The sequence below is a fragment of the Mastigoproctus giganteus genome, chromosome 11 (genome assembly GCF_048544385.1).
Source record: "Mastigoproctus giganteus isolate SK-2022 chromosome 11, ASM4854438v1, whole genome shotgun sequence".
Classification (NCBI taxonomy): domain Eukaryota; kingdom Metazoa; phylum Arthropoda; class Arachnida; order Uropygi; family Thelyphonidae; genus Mastigoproctus; species Mastigoproctus giganteus.
This window is the reverse complement of record NC_143585.1, coordinates 2,407,865-2,426,533: the sequence shown is the minus strand read 5'-3', so window position 1 is coordinate 2,426,533 and position 18,669 is coordinate 2,407,865. Positions and strand designations below refer to the sequence as shown.

At 39.1% G+C, this 18,669-nt stretch overlaps 1 protein-coding gene across 1 annotated transcript in view; it reads left to right on the top strand.

Annotated features, from left to right (window-relative positions):
* Nucleotides 1–18,669, top strand: part of LOC150077645 (homeobox protein dve-1-like) — a 174,430-nt gene that overhangs the window by 16,106 nt on the left and 139,655 nt on the right. The window contains exon 2 of the mRNA XM_090385189.1: nucleotides 15,905–16,115. Coding sequence (XP_090241315.1) covers nucleotides 15,905–16,115 — 211 coding nt within the window. The remainder of the gene's footprint in view (nucleotides 1–15,904; nucleotides 16,116–18,669) is intronic.

The following is an 18,669-nucleotide window of genomic DNA, read 5'->3' as shown; positions in this document are numbered from 1 at the left end:
TGAAATGATGCCTCCAGACCTGTATACAATACTCAAGGTGTGGCCTGACCATTGCCTTATACAAGGGAATAATCACCTCCTTCTCCCTGCTGGAAAAATTCCTGTATATCATTGACAAAACACCATGAGCTACACTTGCAGCCCATCTGCACTGCTCAGAAAACTTCATATCTGCCTGCACAATTACCCCATGTCCTTTTCATTCTCTACCACTGTCAGTGTAGTACCACAGAGTTGATACGTTGCTCTGGGGTTACTGTTTCCCATATGTAGTACTTTACATTTGTCAATGTTAAACTTCATTTTCCACCTCTCAGCCCATCTGCTCAACCTTTCCAGATCCGGTTGCAGCAGCATAGCATCAGTACTGTCCTTAACAACCCTGCCAACCTTTGTATCGTCTGCAAACTTGGACATTAAGCTTGATATACCATCATCAATATCATTTATAAATACAGAAAACAACAATGGACCCAATACTGAACCCTGATGGACTCCACTAATAACATTAGTCCACGATGAGCAGTGTCCATTGATTACCACTCTCTGTATTCTGCCCTCAACCATCCTTTATCCATAGCAGCAATTTGCCTCCAATGCCACACTGCTCCAATTTGTGCAGAGTCTTCCATGTGCAACAGTATCAAAAGCCTTTTTAAGTTCCAAATACTGTATATAATATCAAAGTTATTCCCTGCATCCAGTTCTTTTATGACTGCATTATAGTATCCAATCAAATTGGTCAGGCACGACTTTCCCTTAACAAAACCATGCTGTGTCCGAGCTATAACTGAAGTCTTGTCTAGATGATCCTGCAATGCTTCTTTAACCAGTGCCTCCATTAATTTCCCTGGAACAGAAGTTAAACTAACAGGTCTGTAATTATCTGTGTCTCCCATTGATCTTCCATGGGTACGTCCCCTGAGTCCAGGGAAGCTCATAATTATGGCTAAGGGTTTGCTTACTTCCTTTGCTCCCTCCTTTAATATAACTGGATAGATACCATCCACCCCGGGTGCCTTTTTTATATTTATCCTCAACAATTTCCCCTCCATTTTCCTCTCGCTTATTACAAAATCATCTAGCTTACTGCCAGAGTTTACTCCACCTCTGGCATTCCCCTTCCTGTATAACTCCTCATCTGTGAATGTAGATGCAAAAGACTCGTTTAGTTTGTTAGCCACCTGAGCAGGATCCTCAACTGTTGAACCGTCAATATCCAGTGCACCAATCTGATTCATCCCTTTCCCTCTACAGTTTACATAGGTAAAGAACTCTTTTCTGTTTTTCTTTGCATCCTTTGCCAAGGATTTCTCATAATCTACCTTTGCCTGCCTAATCTCCTCTGTGACTTGGTTACAGACCAGCTTATATCTATAATAGGCTTCCATGTCACCCATTAATTTATATGTATCCCATGCATTTTTCTTTTCTGCCATATGTCTCATTAGTTCATCTGACATGCATTTAGGCCTAAACCTTGAACAATATTTCTTAGTTGGTATGTAAAGCCTAGTAGCTTCCAAGATAAGTTCTTTGAATGCTTACCATTTTGAATTTGCCATTGGTAACATCATCAGTTGGTCCCACTGTATAAAATTTAAATACTGTCTCAGACCATCGTAGTCACCTTTACGAAAGCAAAAACCCTTCCCTTTACCCCTGATGGTAGTTACCTCTTTGAGTAAATCCCACTTCAGCACACTGTGATCACTGCCACCTAGTGGTTTCTTTATCTGCAGATTCTTAATGCATGAAGAATCACTACTGATAATCAGATCAAGAGTATTACTCCCTCTAGTTGCCTCCAGAACATGCTGATGTTGAAAACAATCATCCAATAAATCCACAAAAGCCTCGGTAGTGTGTAAGTAACCAACCCACAAATTCCATTCAGTATCTGGGAAATTAAAATCCTCCATTATAAGACTCTGATTTACTATATATATGAGAGCTTGAAGGACAGGGTGGATGCCCTCGAAGGATCTAAATTGAGGGGCCCATCAAGCTCTCAGCTGCCCACATCAACGCCAGAGCTTACACTTGGTCATCACGCAACACAGCGGCAACAACCAAGGCAGAATGCGCTGGTCCACAGGAACTAGTAGTTGTTGGTGACTCTATTGTCAGGGAAATGGGGAACATGCTTTGTAAAAAGGATAGGTGGAACAGGACCTAGGTATGTCTGCCAGGGGCAAAGGTTGATGACGTTGTAGAGCGGATATCATCTTTTAAGGGCACAAAAGGTGATATAGTTGTACTCGTTGGCACTAATGATATTAAGAGTAGGAGACCGGCAGAATTACTTAACAAGTACAGGTCACTGTTGAAAAAAAGCCGGGAATTAGGGTTGAATTTAAAAGTGTCTGCAATTCTGCCCAGACACGATAGAAGAGAGTATATGATGAGAGCCTTATCGATCAATTCGCCCCTGGAAAGATTATGCACGGCTCAAAGGGTAGAATTTTTTTCAGCCTGGTCTGTACTTGTTAACAGGAGAGACTGCTTCTACAGGGATGGGATACACTTAAATAGAAAGGGTGCAAGAATATTTGCTGATGCTATCGAGGCAGTGTTATGTGTGTCGGAAAACTGCTAGCTTGGGGGGATACAAGGACTAATAATCTAACAGTAGCCGCAGGCAGAGGTGAAGGGGATTCTTGCACAACTTCTATTAGAATACGTAGCGACCTGGAGCAAGGGGTGTTGGGGGTTTCAGGGACGGATGGCAGTCATTGTGAAATATGTGGGTATATGGGATGTGTTAGGGTAACTAGGAATAGGAATAGGAGCATGTATGCTTGCATGTATACCAATGCTAGAAGCATAGTAAATAAATTTGATGAATTTGAAGTGTTGTTCAAGACATCAAAGACGGATATTGTTGGGATAGCAGAGACATGGTGTCACACAGATATAAGGAATGCAGAACTGGAATTTGGGGAGTACAATGTGTACAGAAAGCATAGACAAAATAGAAAGGGAGGAAGTGTTATGCTGTTAATTAAGAAAAACATAAAATCAAAAGAAGTGCACCCAGTTGATATAGATGAACAGTGCACTGTTGAGTCAGTTTGGTGTGACATAAGCACTGCGAAAGCAAAAATAAAAGTAGGAGTGTGTTTTAGGCCTAATGACTCGAATGAGTACAATGAACAATTGTACAGAGAAATAGAGTGGGCTAGTAAATCGGAATGTCTTATAATGGGGGATTTTAACTTCCCAGATATTGACTGGAATTTGTGAGTTGGTCACTCACACACTAATGAGACTTTTGTGGATTTATTGGGTGATAGTTTTCTGCACCAGCATGTTCGAGAGGCAACCAGAGAGAGTAATACTCATAGTCTGGTTATCAGCAGTGATCATTCGTATATTAAGAATTTGCCGATAAAGGAACCACTAGGTGGCAGTGATCACAGTGTACTGATGTGGGATTTATTTAAGATTTAATTACCATCAGGGGTAAAGGAAAGGGTTTTAGCTTCCATAAAGGTGAGTACAGTGGTCTCAGAAAACTTTTAAATTCTGTACAGTGGGATCAACTGACCATGTTATCAACAGTAAATTCTAAGTGGGAAGCATTCAAGGAATTAATTATGGATGCTACTAAAAGTTTCATATCTATTAACAAATATTGTTCAAGGTTTAGGCCTAAATGGTTATCAAACGAACTAATGAGACTCATAACAGAGAAGGAAAATGCACGGGATGCATATAAATTGTCAAGCGACTCAGAAGTCTATGGCAGATATAAGCTAATCTGTAATCAGGTCACATAGGAGGTTAGGCAAGCGAAGGCAGATTACGAGAAATCCTTGGCAAAAGATGCTAAGAAAAACAAGCAAGGATTTCTTTACTTAACTAAACTCTATAAGGAAGGGGATGAATCTGATTGGACCACTTGACATCGATGGTTCGACTGTTGATGATCCTGCTCAGATAGCAAACAAACTGAATGAGTATTTTGCATCTACATTCACACATGAGGAATTATTAAGGTTTGAAAAGGGCAGAAGGTTATCAAATTGTAGCAGGATACGTAATTATTTTGTAATAACTGAGAGCAAAGTAGAGGAGAAATTGTTGAAGTTAAACATAAGAAAAGCACCTGAGGTTGATGGGATCTATCCAATTATATTAAAGGAAGCGGCAAAGCAACTAAGCAAACCCTGAGCCGTAATTATGAGAGCATCCTTAGACTCAGGGGAGGTTCCCACGGACTGGAGATGTGCAAATGTTTCCCCAATGTACAAAGGGGGATCGAAGGGTGACACGAGTAATTACCGACCAGTTAGTTTAACCTCTGTTCCAGGTAAAATAATGGAGTCACTGGTTAAAGATGCATTGCAGGATCATCTAGACAAGACTTCAGTTATAGCTCGGACACAGCATAGTTTTGTTAAGGGGAAGTCTTGCCTGACCAATTTGATAGGATATCATGATGTGGTTACAAAGGAACTGGATGCAAAAAATAATTTTGATATCATATATTTGGATTTCAGGAAAGCTTTTGACAACTGTTGCGCATGGAAGACTATTGTACAAACTGGAGCAGAATGGTATTAAGGGTAAGTTGCTACAATGGATAAAAGGATGGTTAAGTGGGAGAAGACAGAGGGTGGTAATAAATGGGTGCTGCTCTTCGTGGACTAATGTTATTAGTGGAGTCCCACAGGGTTCGATGTTGGGTCCACTGTTGTTTTGTATATTTATCATTGATATTGATGAAGGTATATCAGGCTTAATGTTGAACTTTGCAGATGATACAAAGATTGGCAGGGTTGTTAATGACAGCAATGGCCGTGTGCTACTGCAAGAGGATCTAGATAATTTGGGTAGATGGGCTAAGAAGTGGCAATTGAAGTTTAACCTTGACAAATGCAAAGTACTGCATATGGGTAGCAGTAACCCCAGAGAAACGTACTAACTGTGTGGTACTACACTTACGGTGGTAGAAAATGAAAAAGACCTGGGAGCAATTGTGCAGTGCAGTCAGATATGAAGTTTTCTGAGCAATGCAGACAGGCTGCCAGGGCAGGTCATGGGGTTTTGTCAATGATATATAGGAATTTTGCTAGCAGGGAAAAGGAAGTGATTATCCCTCTGTATAAGGCAATGATCAGGACATGCCTTGAGTACTGCGTACAGGTCTGGAGGCCTCATTTTAGGAAGGATTTTGAGCGTGTACAGAGAAGGGCAACAAGATTGGTAAGGGGAATGAAGGGATCCTCTTACCAAGAGAGGCAAACTAGGCACCTGCGCGGTGATCTGATTGAGGTGTATAAGGCCTTGAATGGGTTGAGCACACTGAATTCTGATGGGATCCTTCCACTTGTTCAGATTACGAACTTAAGGGGGCATAAATTCAAATTAAGAAAGGACAGATCTAGAATAGATGTGCGGAAATTTGCCTTTAGCCAGCAGGTGGTTAATTGCTGGAACAAACTTCCATCTGTCGTTGTGGAAGTTGATAGGTTGAATATATTTAAGGAGCAACTGGACAGGCATTTGGAGGGAATGGTGTGATTTTTTTTTTTTTTTTTTTACTGATGCTGCATAAGCTCATACACTTGCTTTCTTGCATTGCATGCCACTGCTATTACTACTACTTTCCCACTCTATTTCCCTGTACAGTTTCTTATTATACTCATCAGAGTTATTAGGCCTAGTACTCCTACTACTACATGCCACTACTACTTCTACTTCCAATAAATGTGCAAAATCTCTGTGGGCATGTGCATTTATCCTCCATAGCCAGGTGGGCAGGAGCAGCTGTGCGTAGCACATGCTTCTTGATTAGACCGCGGTTCGAGCCTGTGCCCACCAAATACGGAGGATGCGGAAAGGTGAGGAAATGACCACCTCATATCCCCGGAGCAATATGGCCTTAGTTGCTAATGCTCCTAAAAACCAAATAATAATAATGTGCATTTATTTGTGTTTATTATATGTATAAATAGTTTTAAAAAATTTTAATATAAATTTTTTAAAATATTTATATTAAATACTATTATTATTTTTTTTGAAAACTGTAAACATATAGAACCTATAGTAGTTGGTACCGATCATGGGTTTAAGGTTGAGAAGATGAAAGAGGATACTTGTTGACATTAGACTTGAAATTTTGTAGATTATAATTTTCAGGAAATATATGTAAATGGAGGTTGTTCCAGAAAACAGAAGTTGAAGAAATAAATGAGGAAGAAGAAAGGTTCATTCTATGAGTGAAGTTGGACAATAAAAGGATGCTGACCGGTGTGTGTTCAGACTGGTTTGGAAGAGAGAAGATTGGAAAATTATAGAAACCAAATCTGAAAGAACTGTGCCCATGGAAGAATGTAAAGAAAAGGCAGGCAGCAGAAACATTGGACATGTGTTTTTCTAACGGGCGGCTCCTAGAATGTTAGTTCATCTCTGCCTAGTATCTCTGTGAAGAACAGGACCACTGTAAAGGACCAGATATGAGAGTCGTGTAGGTTTGTGTGTGTAGTGTCTGTGTTCTCTTGTTGTCCACTTGGCTATACAGAAGCATCAGTCTTCTGGAGAGATGATTCTGGGTACTCGTCCATACCATGGGAAGGTGGGCCAGGCCCAGTTTGTGCCATTTCAATTTGAGACTCTGACTCACTTGATGTTTCCAAAAGGTGGGTTAGATTCCTGTTGGGGGGGCCCATTCCAGAGGATTAAAAAATACCCTCAAACTGTGTTTATCAGGCAGTGTCATTACCTTTGAAGATTCCATATACAAGCAGGTGCACGGCATTGCCATGGGTGTTCCTGTTGGTTCCATCGTGACCAACATTGTCATGGAAGAATTGGAAGAACAGATATTCCTGAACCCACCTGTACCTATTACAACATGGTGCAGATATGTCAATGACATCTTCACCGTCATCCCATGTGGTTCTGAAACAACATTGCTGGAGTACCTCAATTCCTTGTCAGTGTTCAACCAGTTCACTTTAGAGTTAGAAGTGGACAGATCCATTCCATTCTTGGATGTCCTGGTAAAACGTGTGGGCCCACACGTTTTACCTGGAAACCTCATTATACCAGTGTGGTGCGGTCAGTTCACCAACTACAGATCTGGCCATGCCCCAAGCCATCTCAACAGCACCGCCCGCACCCTGTTCTCCCGGGCTTGGAGCCACTCCAGCACAGATAAAGCTAGGTGCACCGAGATTTCCAGAGTGAGGACAGACTTGGTCAGTTGTGACTATCCAACCTACATATTGGACAAGTGCTAATTGCAAGCGCAGGAGCTCAAGATCCACCCAAGACCGCCATCAACTCATGACAATGTACCTACTGCCTACATTCCCTACTATCTGGGCATGTAGGGCCAGATTTCCAAAATCCTTTGAGAATACAACATAAAATGCATGCAGCTACCTGCTAGAAACTTGCATTCTCTGGTTTCCAACGTGAAGACTCCAGTCGCCCCTCTTTTGCACAGCGGTGTAGTATTCAAGGCTGCCTTGCAGATCACGACAGATCGATTCACCTTGCTGAGACTGACCAATCCACAATCGCAGAACACTTCTGGTCGAACCACCATGAACTTAATCCCAAGCGTGACTAAGAAGTGATTGACCAATCCCGACACTTTCGCCACCACCTCTGGCTAGAGTCGCTTAATATCTCATGTAATTCAAGAATTATGAACCGCAGCAAGGGAATGAGATTACACCCTATCTTGGAGGCAACTGTTTTGAGACTAGATAAGCGCTGGAAGCATAACCACACACGTCCATGCAGCAACAATGAACACCAATCTAGTGGTTGAATGGTCAACCGTGCGCACACACCTCATTGTGTGCACAACTGTATCCTTTAAAATTTTGTCTCTAAGGCGCATTTAGGGCTAGAGCCTCAAGCTGCGAACAAATTTGGACTATGTATATATAAAGTGCTTTAGCATCATAATACACAACCATTTCTGAATAAACAGAAAATTTTTAAGGCGGCATCGTTTTAGGTTATATCTCATATTGTGAATACCTTCACAACGAGTTGCCTTAAAAATTTTCTGTTTATTCAGAAATGGCTGTGTATTATGATGCTAAAGCACTTTATATATACATAGTCCAATTTTGTCTCTAATGTCTCCATTCTGTTAGTATTTGCTAACGAAGAGGCCCATTTAACCTCGAAAGCTTCAGACCATTTGTAATTAAATGTGTACTAAAATTTTTACTGGATATACATATTTATATTTAAGTGATGGATCCCAGTACTACAGGCTCATTTACTCTCATACTCTCAAGGAATGACAATGTAGTGGGTCGCTTTGGAGAAGAGACTTTGAATGACGACAGTGAGAGTCTTATCGGTTTCTATAAATACCACCTGAAAATTCTTACCACCTTTTTTTTTTCAACATTAAAACATCCGTAAATATTTACATGGGAGCGATCATCATTCCAGTAGAAATCAATTATAGACTTTATAATTATTTGCCAGAAGTCAGTATGGACAACAAAAGACTGCAGGGTAATGAGAGGTGCCAACTGTGGGTTGAATAATTACCTGCTGATTGCAGATATATTATTCAAATACCAGAATAAGGAGCCAGTGAGACTATGGGAAACAATGACTAATATGAGTTTCCCAATCCACATAATTCAGCTGATTAAGCTACTGGAACAGGAAGGAACTGTTCTCACAGTTCCTTCCTGTTCCTGTTTTAAATTAATAAAATCAATAAATAAAATTAATTAAATGTCAATACTACGCTATCTAATAGAAACAGTGAACCAACATGGGAAACATGGACTCTTTCACAATAGGTAACGGTGTCAGGCAGGGCTGTATTTTGTCACCTCACTCCTTTAATCTTTATGCCGAAGATATTGTGTGTGAAGCTTTGGAAGATTTAGAGACTGGCATCAAAATTGGAGGACTGAAGTTAAAACAACCTTCATTATGCAGATGACAATGTGCTAATTTGCAGTTCTAAGGATCATCTTAAAGAAACTCTGAGGAGAGTATGTGAAGCAAGTAAGAAAAAAGGATAAAAAAACTAAAATTATGGTGATTGGTGATAATCTTGGTTCCAGTAAAGTGAAGGTTAATGGGCAAGATATATGAAGAAGTTGATGAATTTGATTACTTAGGTTCAAGAATAAATGATGTAAAGAGATGACAGGCAATTGCTAAAACGTTGGTCACTGATCTGACAAAATTACAGAGAGATCAAGATCTTCCCCTAAAGACAAAACTGAGAATCATTGATTCATTAATTTTTTCAGTTGCCACTTATGCATGTGAAGGATGGAATCTGAAAAGAGTTGCCAGGAAGAAAATTGAGGCATTTGAAATGCGGTGTTACATGAGAATACTGCATATTTCTTACTTAGATCAAAGAACAAATGAGTGGGTATTGAATAAAATTGCCAGGCCTAAAATTCTTCTTCATAGCATCAACAAAAGAAAACTCAAGTTTTTTGGTCATATAGTAAGAAGGGAAAACTTTCTGTTGAAGAATATAATGGAAGGAAAAATTGAGGGGAAGAGATGCAGAGGAAGAACTGCAACTAGGTGGAAGGATGGGATCGGTGAACTTCTGGGCATGACACTTTGCAGTGCGCTCGTAGAGCACATGATCGATGCAGTTGGAGGAATTTGTTGGTGACCACAACAGTTCCTCAGGGAGCTATGTGACAGGAAGAAGAAGAAGAAGAGACTTAACACAGTGAGTTGAATGGGTTGAGCACACTGAATTCTGATGGGATCCTTCCACTTGTTCAGATTACGAACATAAGGGGGCATAAATTCAAATTAAGAAAAGACAGATGTAGAATAGATGTCCAGAAATTTGCCTTTAGCCAGTGGGTTTTGCCTTTAGCCAGTCCGGCGAATGCTAAGTTTTTATTTATATTTAGTCATTTTATTGACTTAATTGTTATACTAAATTATTTTCCATAAGTAGTTTTATAGTTCTAACCAAGCTCCGTGGATTTTTTTCAAATTTAGATAGGGATTTTGAAAGTTAATACTCAGTGTCCTTAGATTTTATGTTTGTAACTTGCCGCCATTGTTATATGATGCAGAATAGCATAAGGTTTAATGTAAAACTAGATAGCAAAAATTGTAGCATTGTATTAGAAATTAATCAATTAATCAGTAAAATTTATTAATCTTATTAAAGTTCATTGTTAACTAAATTATACTTAACGGAATCATGACCCACACTAGACCAGCAAAGCAGCATTCACAGAATAACCAGAGTGCTGTGGCTTGCGGGAAAACCGAAGGGGGAGATTCTCCAGTACAACACAGTCTAAAACAATGCGCAAAATGTGAAATGTTTGCAGACCTGTCTAGAACAGGACATGATCTAGCCAAGGAGGAGGTCTTTGTGTGTGCTAGGTGCAGAGGTTTTTATTTATATTTAGTCATTTTATTGACTTAATTGTTATACTAAATTATTTTCCATAAGTAGTTTTATAGTTCTAACCAAGCTCCGTGGATTCATCCCCATGAAATGTGAAGAAATTAGGCACCAATTCAGCATTCTGATGGGCATCTATGAGAGTTTGAGGTTGTAGGGCAAATGCCCTTGAAGAGATTAATATGAGGGCCCATCAAGCTCTCAGCTGCCCAACTCAATGCCAGAGCTAGCTCCTGTGCATCAGACAACACAGATGCAATCTCCAAGGCAGAATGCACTGGTCCCACAGGAACTAGTTATTGTTGATGACTCTATTGTCAGGGAGGCAGGGAATATATTATGCAAAAAAAGATAGGTGGAACAGGATCCAGGGTATGTGTGCCTGGGGCAAAAGTTAATGTACTGGAAATGATAGGAGGTGGTTTACCATAATCAACAATATGAGAGAAGAAACGTAGAGTGCTGACAAGTTGGCTTTATCTTTGTGTTTTAGTAGAGATGGGCAAAAGTTGCAGCCAATATCTTTGGCAACAGACCAGAATGCTCTACTACAATTTGAACAAGAAGTAAGTTTTCTATTCCTACCCAAATCTAGTTGGGACTGATTAATTACTGCTTTCCAATTGTGAACTTTGTATAGGAAGAAAATGAAGCTGGAGATTTGGATGCAAGCCAATTTCGATTTTATTAGAAAACAAAAGTTCAAATAAAGGAAAAGATTTTAGAGTAGAGTGTGAAAGAAAGGATTTCATAGAGTGGGCCAGTAAATCAGAATATCTTATTATGGGGGATTTTAAATTTCAAGATGTTAACTGGAATTTGTGGGTTGTCACTCACAGCATGTTAGAGAGACAATAAAAGGAAGCAAAACTCTATCTGGTTATCAGCACCAATTATTCATGCATTTAAATTTTTTAGGTAAAAGACCAAGTAGATAGCAGTAATCACAATATACTAACATAGAATTTAATTAAAGACAAATTTTGTTAAGGGTAAAGTGAAAGGCTTTTGCTTTTTCTTCTCTGCCACACATCTAATTAGTTCATCTGACATCCATTTAGGCCTAAATGGGTTTAAGATGAACTCATTAGACATGTGGCAAAGAGGAAAAATGCATGGGATGCATATAAATTAACAGGTGACACAGAAGCCTATGATAGATATAAGCTGGTCTGTAACCAAGTCACAAAGGAGGTTAGGCAGGCAAAGACAAATTACAAGAAATCTTTGGCAAAGGTTGCAAAGAAAAGCAGCAAAGAGTTCTTTACTTATGTAAATTCTAGAAGGGAGGGGATGAATCAGATTGGTCCACTTGATATCAGTGGTTAAACTGTTGATGATCCTGCTCAGGTAGCTAACAAACTAAATGAATATTTTGCATCTACATTCACACATGAGGAGTTATTCAGGGAAGTTAATGCCAGAGTGTATTAAACTCTGGCAGTAAGCTGAATGAATAATCTTGTAATAACTGAGAGTAAAGTAGAGGAGAAATTGTTTGAAGATAAACATAAGAAAGGTGCCTAGGGTGGATAGAATCTATCCAGTTATATTAAAGGGGGCAGCAAAGGAAGTAAGCAAACCCTTAGCCATAATTATGAGAGCTTCCTTGGACTCAGGGGACTGGAAATGTGCAAATGTGACCAATCCACAAAGAAAGATCACAGGGAGATACAGGTAATTACAGATCTGTTAGTTTAACTTCTGTTCCAGAGAAATTAATGGAGGCACTGGTTAAAGAAGCATTGTGGGATCATCTAGACAAGACTTCAGTTATAGCTCGGGCACAGGATGGATTTGTTGGATTAAGGGGTTGGATGGATTAAGGGGAAATCTTGTCTGACCAATTTGATTGGATACTTTTTTTTATTTTTTATTTTTATTTTTATTTTTTATGAAAACCCCAAACACGAAAGGTATCAAACCTATAGTACTTAGTACCGTGCATGGGTTGAAGAAGTTATTTTTTATTTTTATTTTTATTTTTTATGAAAACCCCAAACACGAAAGGTATCAAACCTATAGTACTTAGTACCGTGCATGGGTTGAAGAAGTATGGGGGGAAGGGGATGCCAGAACCTTTGCTCTAGAGACCAAACATGGGTTTCGCCACTTCAAGCCTCCAATAAGCAAAGTGGTGGTATTTCACCGGTTGTTGAAAGTCATCTATTCTGATATCTTATATATTTGGATCTTAGAAAGGCTTTTGATACTGTTGCACTTTAGCTTTAGCAAAGGCACACGATGCAAGAAAGCAAGCTTATATAGCATCAGCCAAAAAAAAAAAAAAAAACTCCTTATTTTACCCATCCACTCACTCCAAATGTTTGTCAAGTTCTGCCTTGAATCCATTTAAGCTATCAACTTCTACAATGATGCACGTTTGTTCCAGCAATCAACCACCCGCTGGCTAAAGACAAACTTCCGCACATCTATCCTACAGCCGCCTTTCTTCAATTTGAATTTATGCCCTCTCAGGGGATTATTCTGAGCAAGAGGAAGAATCCCATCAGCATTGAGCATGCTTAAACCATTCAAGGCTTTATATTCCTCAATCAGATAACCTCACAGATGCCTAGTCTCCAGACACTTTAATTTGCAAAACTTAAGCCTTTCTTCGTAAGAGCAATCCTTTGTTCCATTCACTAATCTTGTTGCCCTTCTCTGTACTCTTTCCAACAGCTCTACATCCTTCTTAAAATGAGGCCGCAGACCTGTTTTCAGTACTCAAGGTGTGGCCTGACCATTGCCTTATACAAGGGGATAATCACCTCCTTATCTCTGCTAGAAAAATTCCTGTATATCATTGACAAGACACCGTGAGATACTCTTGCAGACCATCTGCACTGCTCAGAAAACTCCATATCTGCCTACACAATTACCCCCAGGTCCTTTTCATTCTCTACCACCATCAGTGTAGTACCACAGAGTTGATACATTACTCTGGTGTTACTGCTTTCCATATGTAGTACTTACATTTGTCAATGTTAAACTTCATTTGTCACCTCTCAACCCATCTGCTCAACCTTTTTAGATCCTGTTGCAGCAGCGTACTGTCATTAGTGTCATTAACAACCCTGCCAACTTTCGTATCATCTGCAAACTTGGACATTAAGCCTGATATACCATCATCAGTATCATTTAAAAATACAGAAAACAACAATGAACCCAACACTGAACCCCGAGGGACTCCATTAATAACATTAGTCCACGAAGTGCAGTGTCCATTGATTACCACTCTCTGTTTTCTCCCACTCATCCATCCCTTTATCCCTAGCAGCAATGCCAGACTGCTCCAATTTGTGCAGCAATCATCCATGTGGAACAGTATCAAAAGCCTTTCTAAGATTGAAATATATGATATCAAAGTTATTCTTTGCATCCAGTTCCTTTGTGATTACATCATAGTATCCAATCAAATTGGTCAGAAATGACTTCCCCTTAACAAACCCATGCTGTGTCCGAGCTATAACTGAAGTCTTCTCTAGATGATCCTGCAATGCTTCTTTAACCAGTGCCTCCATTAATTTCCTTGGAACAGAAGTTAAGCTAACAGGTCTGTAATTACCTGTGTCTCCCTTTGATCCTCCTTTGTGAATTGGGGTCACATTTGCACATCTCCAGTCTGTGGGTACCTCCTCTGAGTCCAAAGAAGCTCTCATAATTATGGCTAAGGGTTTGCTTACTTCCTCTGCTGCCTCCTTTAATATAAATGGATAGATCCCATCCAACCCGGGTGCCTTTCTTGTGTTTATCTTCAACAATTTCACCTTGATTTTACTCTCAGTTATTACAAGATTATCTAGCTTACTGCCAGAGTTGAATACACCTCTGGCATTCCCCTCCCTGAATAACTCCTCATGTGTGAATGTAGATGCAAAATATATATTTAGTTTGTTAGCTACCCGAGCAGGATCATCAACAGTCGAACCAACGATATCAAGTGGACCAATCTGATTCATCCTCTTCCTTCTAGAGTTTACATAAGTAAAGAACTCTTTGCTGTTTTTCTTTGCATCCTTTGCCAAAGATTTCTTGTAATCTGCCTTCACCTGCCTAATCTCCTTTGTAACTTGGTTACAGACCAACTTATATTTTGTGCAGGTCAAGATTTTTAAAACTGGAAGGTGGAATGCACTGTGCTGCCATCTGCAATGTTGATAGATAGCATTTACAGTCAGTGAAGAAGGTAATTAATATACAACAGCAATACATAAGATGGAATCTTTTTATGTCAAACACATTCAAAGGATTTTGAAATATGATTTGAAATGTGTAGATGGATAACATAACAGTGTATCACCAGTGGATCTACATTGACGGTATCCATCAGACAAATCAGTATTTCTGATTCTTTCCTATATATATATATATTTTTATATTGATTGTTTGAACAAATTGATTTAACTGAATTACTCTGTAATTACTCAATCAACTAGTGTAACTTCCATCTGCTGTTGCAGAATTGGGTCATTTGAGTAAATTCAGGGAAGAACTAGACAGACTATTAGAGGGGATGGACAGGTGATATGTGAAGCATTTTTTTCCCTTCTCTTTCTTTCTCTTCCTAACATATGCTTGCTTTCTTGTATCATCTGCCAATACTGCTACTATTGTATTTCCTTTGTTTTTTTTAATGTCCTTTATTTTTTACAATTACCAAATTTTATGATCAGCCACAGGCTTTTTTGTATCTGTCTGTTGAGTGGCCTTTTTTCTGTGAATGATCAATTTACTTGTTTGTATTATTTCCTGTTTTTACCATCTTTTGATATCAGAAATCCAGGACATTTGACTTTGCGTGACCTATATTTCCAGTATATTCCTCTGTCATGTATCTTTATATTAAATGAAGTGAAATTCATCTTTAGCTACTGCATCATTTTTACCCCTCTTTTTTTTCTATAAATTATATACTATTTTCTGTATCTTCTATGTTTTTCTGAAGTAGTTTGTTGTATTTTTAATCATAAAGGCTTTTAATTTTTATCATTTCTTTCATGTGACTTTTCTAATTTTTCCTGCATTCAATTTATAATGCCATTGATCAAGCTGCATGCTGTCACATCCTTTATGGTAGTATGGAGTTTACACACTTGTCACTCTCTTGGAGAGGTTCTGGTTGAAATCCTGTCTAGAGGAAGTCCTAAAAGAGGCGTCTTCTGTTGGGGTTCTAGTTATCCAGTCTCAATTGGAGGGAATTGGGTTATTCTGGGTTTCAGCCTACACCACATGCAAGTTGATCCACAAAACCTTAGTTGTACAGACAGTAATTAACTGTCTGTAATGTGCTGTGTAAATGTCTGGCCTGAAGTACAAATGTGTTAAGGCAACTTGAGAAAGATGGCATTCTTTTTAGATTATATAAAAATATGATGGATTATGTTTTCTTGTAGAGTTTATTATCACTTAGCTTTTTTAACAGAATTTCATTATATTTAATTTAATTTTTAGTTTACTTTAACTTTTTTTAAATAAACCATTTAACCCAAATTTATTATGCTGTAGAACTTTGTCCTTGGCCATACAGCTATTGGTGTTGGGATGCCACCTAGCTATCAGATTCTTCATGATGCATCAAGTGACAAAAGAGATTTGGATAATTTAGGAGATGACAGATTAGTTGAACGAATTAGCCCTGGTGGTCCTTTACCTATTCAGAGTTGTACTTCATTAATTGATTTGAAAACACCATCCAAAACAAATATTAGTCCTACAGGTAAATTTTTTTATGTTGCTATTATAGAGTTATTACACTTTGTCTAGAATAACTAAATGGTCAGAAGCAAGAAGTGAAAAAAAACAAAAAAAAAAACACGAGATGGTCTGGGAATTCAGCCATTAATTGGAGAAATGAAATATTTGGATTTCATTTTTCCAATTAATATAAAAAAAAATTTGGATGATATGAATTTTATCCAAAAATTCCATCTTGTATAATATGATATACAGTGAAACTTCCTAACGGACATTTTCAAATTCCCAACTCACCTCTATTGGTTTTCAGCTTCTATGTAGCGGACATTCTCTGTAACGGACGTGGACAGGCAATCTGCACTGTTTCGTTTAGATTAGCACTTAATTTGATCTCCCCATAACGGGCAGCGGGCGAGCTCACGGCCATTTTTCTAGGAATTTTTCTTCCACGTATTGCCTCAATGGTGTGTTTTTCTATTTCCGATTCTCTGAATTTTATCAAGGTTTACGTCGCGGTTCTAAACCCTTTTTCAAGAATTTTAAGGCACGTGTAAAACTTCTGATGAATTCGGTGTGTGCAGGGGGGGGGATTTGGTAAGACTTTTGTCTTTTGAGTTTCAGTTTTCAGTTTTGTTCAGTGTCGTGTCAAGTGCACAATGTCTTCTCGTAAACATTTAACTTTAAAAGATAAAGTCGAACTCATTAATGCGTATGATCGGCAAAAAAATAGTGTTCGCAAGCTCGCTGCAAAATTCAAAATCGGGAAGACTCAGGTAAGCGACATCCTAAAGAAAAAAAATGAACTGCTCAAACAATTTTGGCAACACGGAAATGATCAGGTTCAAAAATCATTCCCGAAAACTGTTGGACTTCAAATTGACAATGTTACGTATGAGTGGCTTTGTCGCGCACGTGCTAATAAAATTCCCATTAATGGGCCTATTATTAGGGAAAAGGCTTTGGAGGTTGCGAAATCTATGGGAGTAAATGAGTTCAAAGCTTCTGTGGGATGGCTAGACAAGTTCAAAACTCGGCATAAAATCTCTTGGAAAATGGTAAGTGGTGAAGGTGGATCTGTTGATACTGGGGTTGTAACAGAGTGGACCGTTAAATTGGAAGATTTATGTCGTGATTTTGAAGCTAAGGATATTTACAACTGTGATGAAACAGGGTTGTTTTTTAAAGCTCTTCCTGAAAAAACAATGAGTCTAAAAAACGAAAAGTGCCAGGGCGGAAAAATTTCTGAGGAACGCTTGACTGTACTATTGTGTACAAATATGCTGGGAGACTTTGAACAACCTCTTGTTATAGGAAAACCACAAAATCCTCGTTGTTTCAAGGGCATTAGCATTAGCATTAGCATTAGCATTAGTAGAGGCATTTGATGCAAGAAAGCAAGCTTATGCAGCATGAGCCAAAAAAAAAAAAAAAAAAAAAAAGTAACATAAATAAATAAAAATAACCACTTCCACTTCACCCCTCTGTTCGTTCGAAATACCTGTCCAGCTGAGCCTTAAACTTATTTAGGCTATCAACTTCCACGACAAGGGATGGAAGTCTGTTCCACCCACCAACCACCCGCTGGCTAAAGGCAAATTTCCGCACATCTATCCTACATCTGTCTTTCCTCAATTTGAATTTATGCCCTCTCAGGTGATTTTTCTGAGCTAGAGGAAGAATCCCATCAGCATTGAGCATGCTCAAACCATTCAAGGCTTTGTACACCTCTATCAGATCACCCCGCTGGTGCCTAGTTTCCAGACACTGTAATTTGCAAAACTTAAGCCTTTCTTCATAAGAGAACCCCTTTGTCCCATTCACCAATCTAGTTGCCCTTCTCTGTACTCGTTCCAGCAGCTCTACATCCTTCCTGAAATGAGGCCTCCAGGCCTGTATACAGTACTCTAGGTGTGGCCTGACCATTGCCTTATACAAGGGAATAATCACCTCTGCTAGAAAAATTCCTATATATCATTGACAATACACCATGAGCTACTCTTGCAGCTCGTCTGCATTGCTCAGAGAACTTCATATCTGCCTGCACCACCACCCCCAGGTCCCTTTCATTCTCTACCACTGTCAGTGTAGTACCACAGAGTTGATACGTTGCTCTGGGGTTGCTGTTTCCCATATGTAGTACTTTACATTTGTCAATGTTAAACTTCATTTGCCACCTCGAAGCCCATCTGCTCAACCTTTCCAAATCCTGTTGTAGCAGCATAGTGTCAGTAGTGTCCTTGACAACCCTGCCAACCTTCGTATCGTCTGCAAACTTGGACATTAAGCCTGATATACCATCATCAATATCATTTATAAATACAGAAAACAATAAAGGCCCCAATACTGAACCCTGAGGGACTCCACTAATAACATTAGTCCACGATGAGCAGTGTCCATTGATTACCACTCTCTGTCTTCTCCCCCTCAACCACCCCTTTATCCATAGCAGCAACTTGCCTCCAATGCCACACTGCTCCAATTTGTGCAGCAGTCTTCCATGTGCAACAGTATCAAAAGCCTTTCTAAGATCCAAGTATATAATATCAAAGTTATTCCCTGCATCCAGTTCTTTTGTG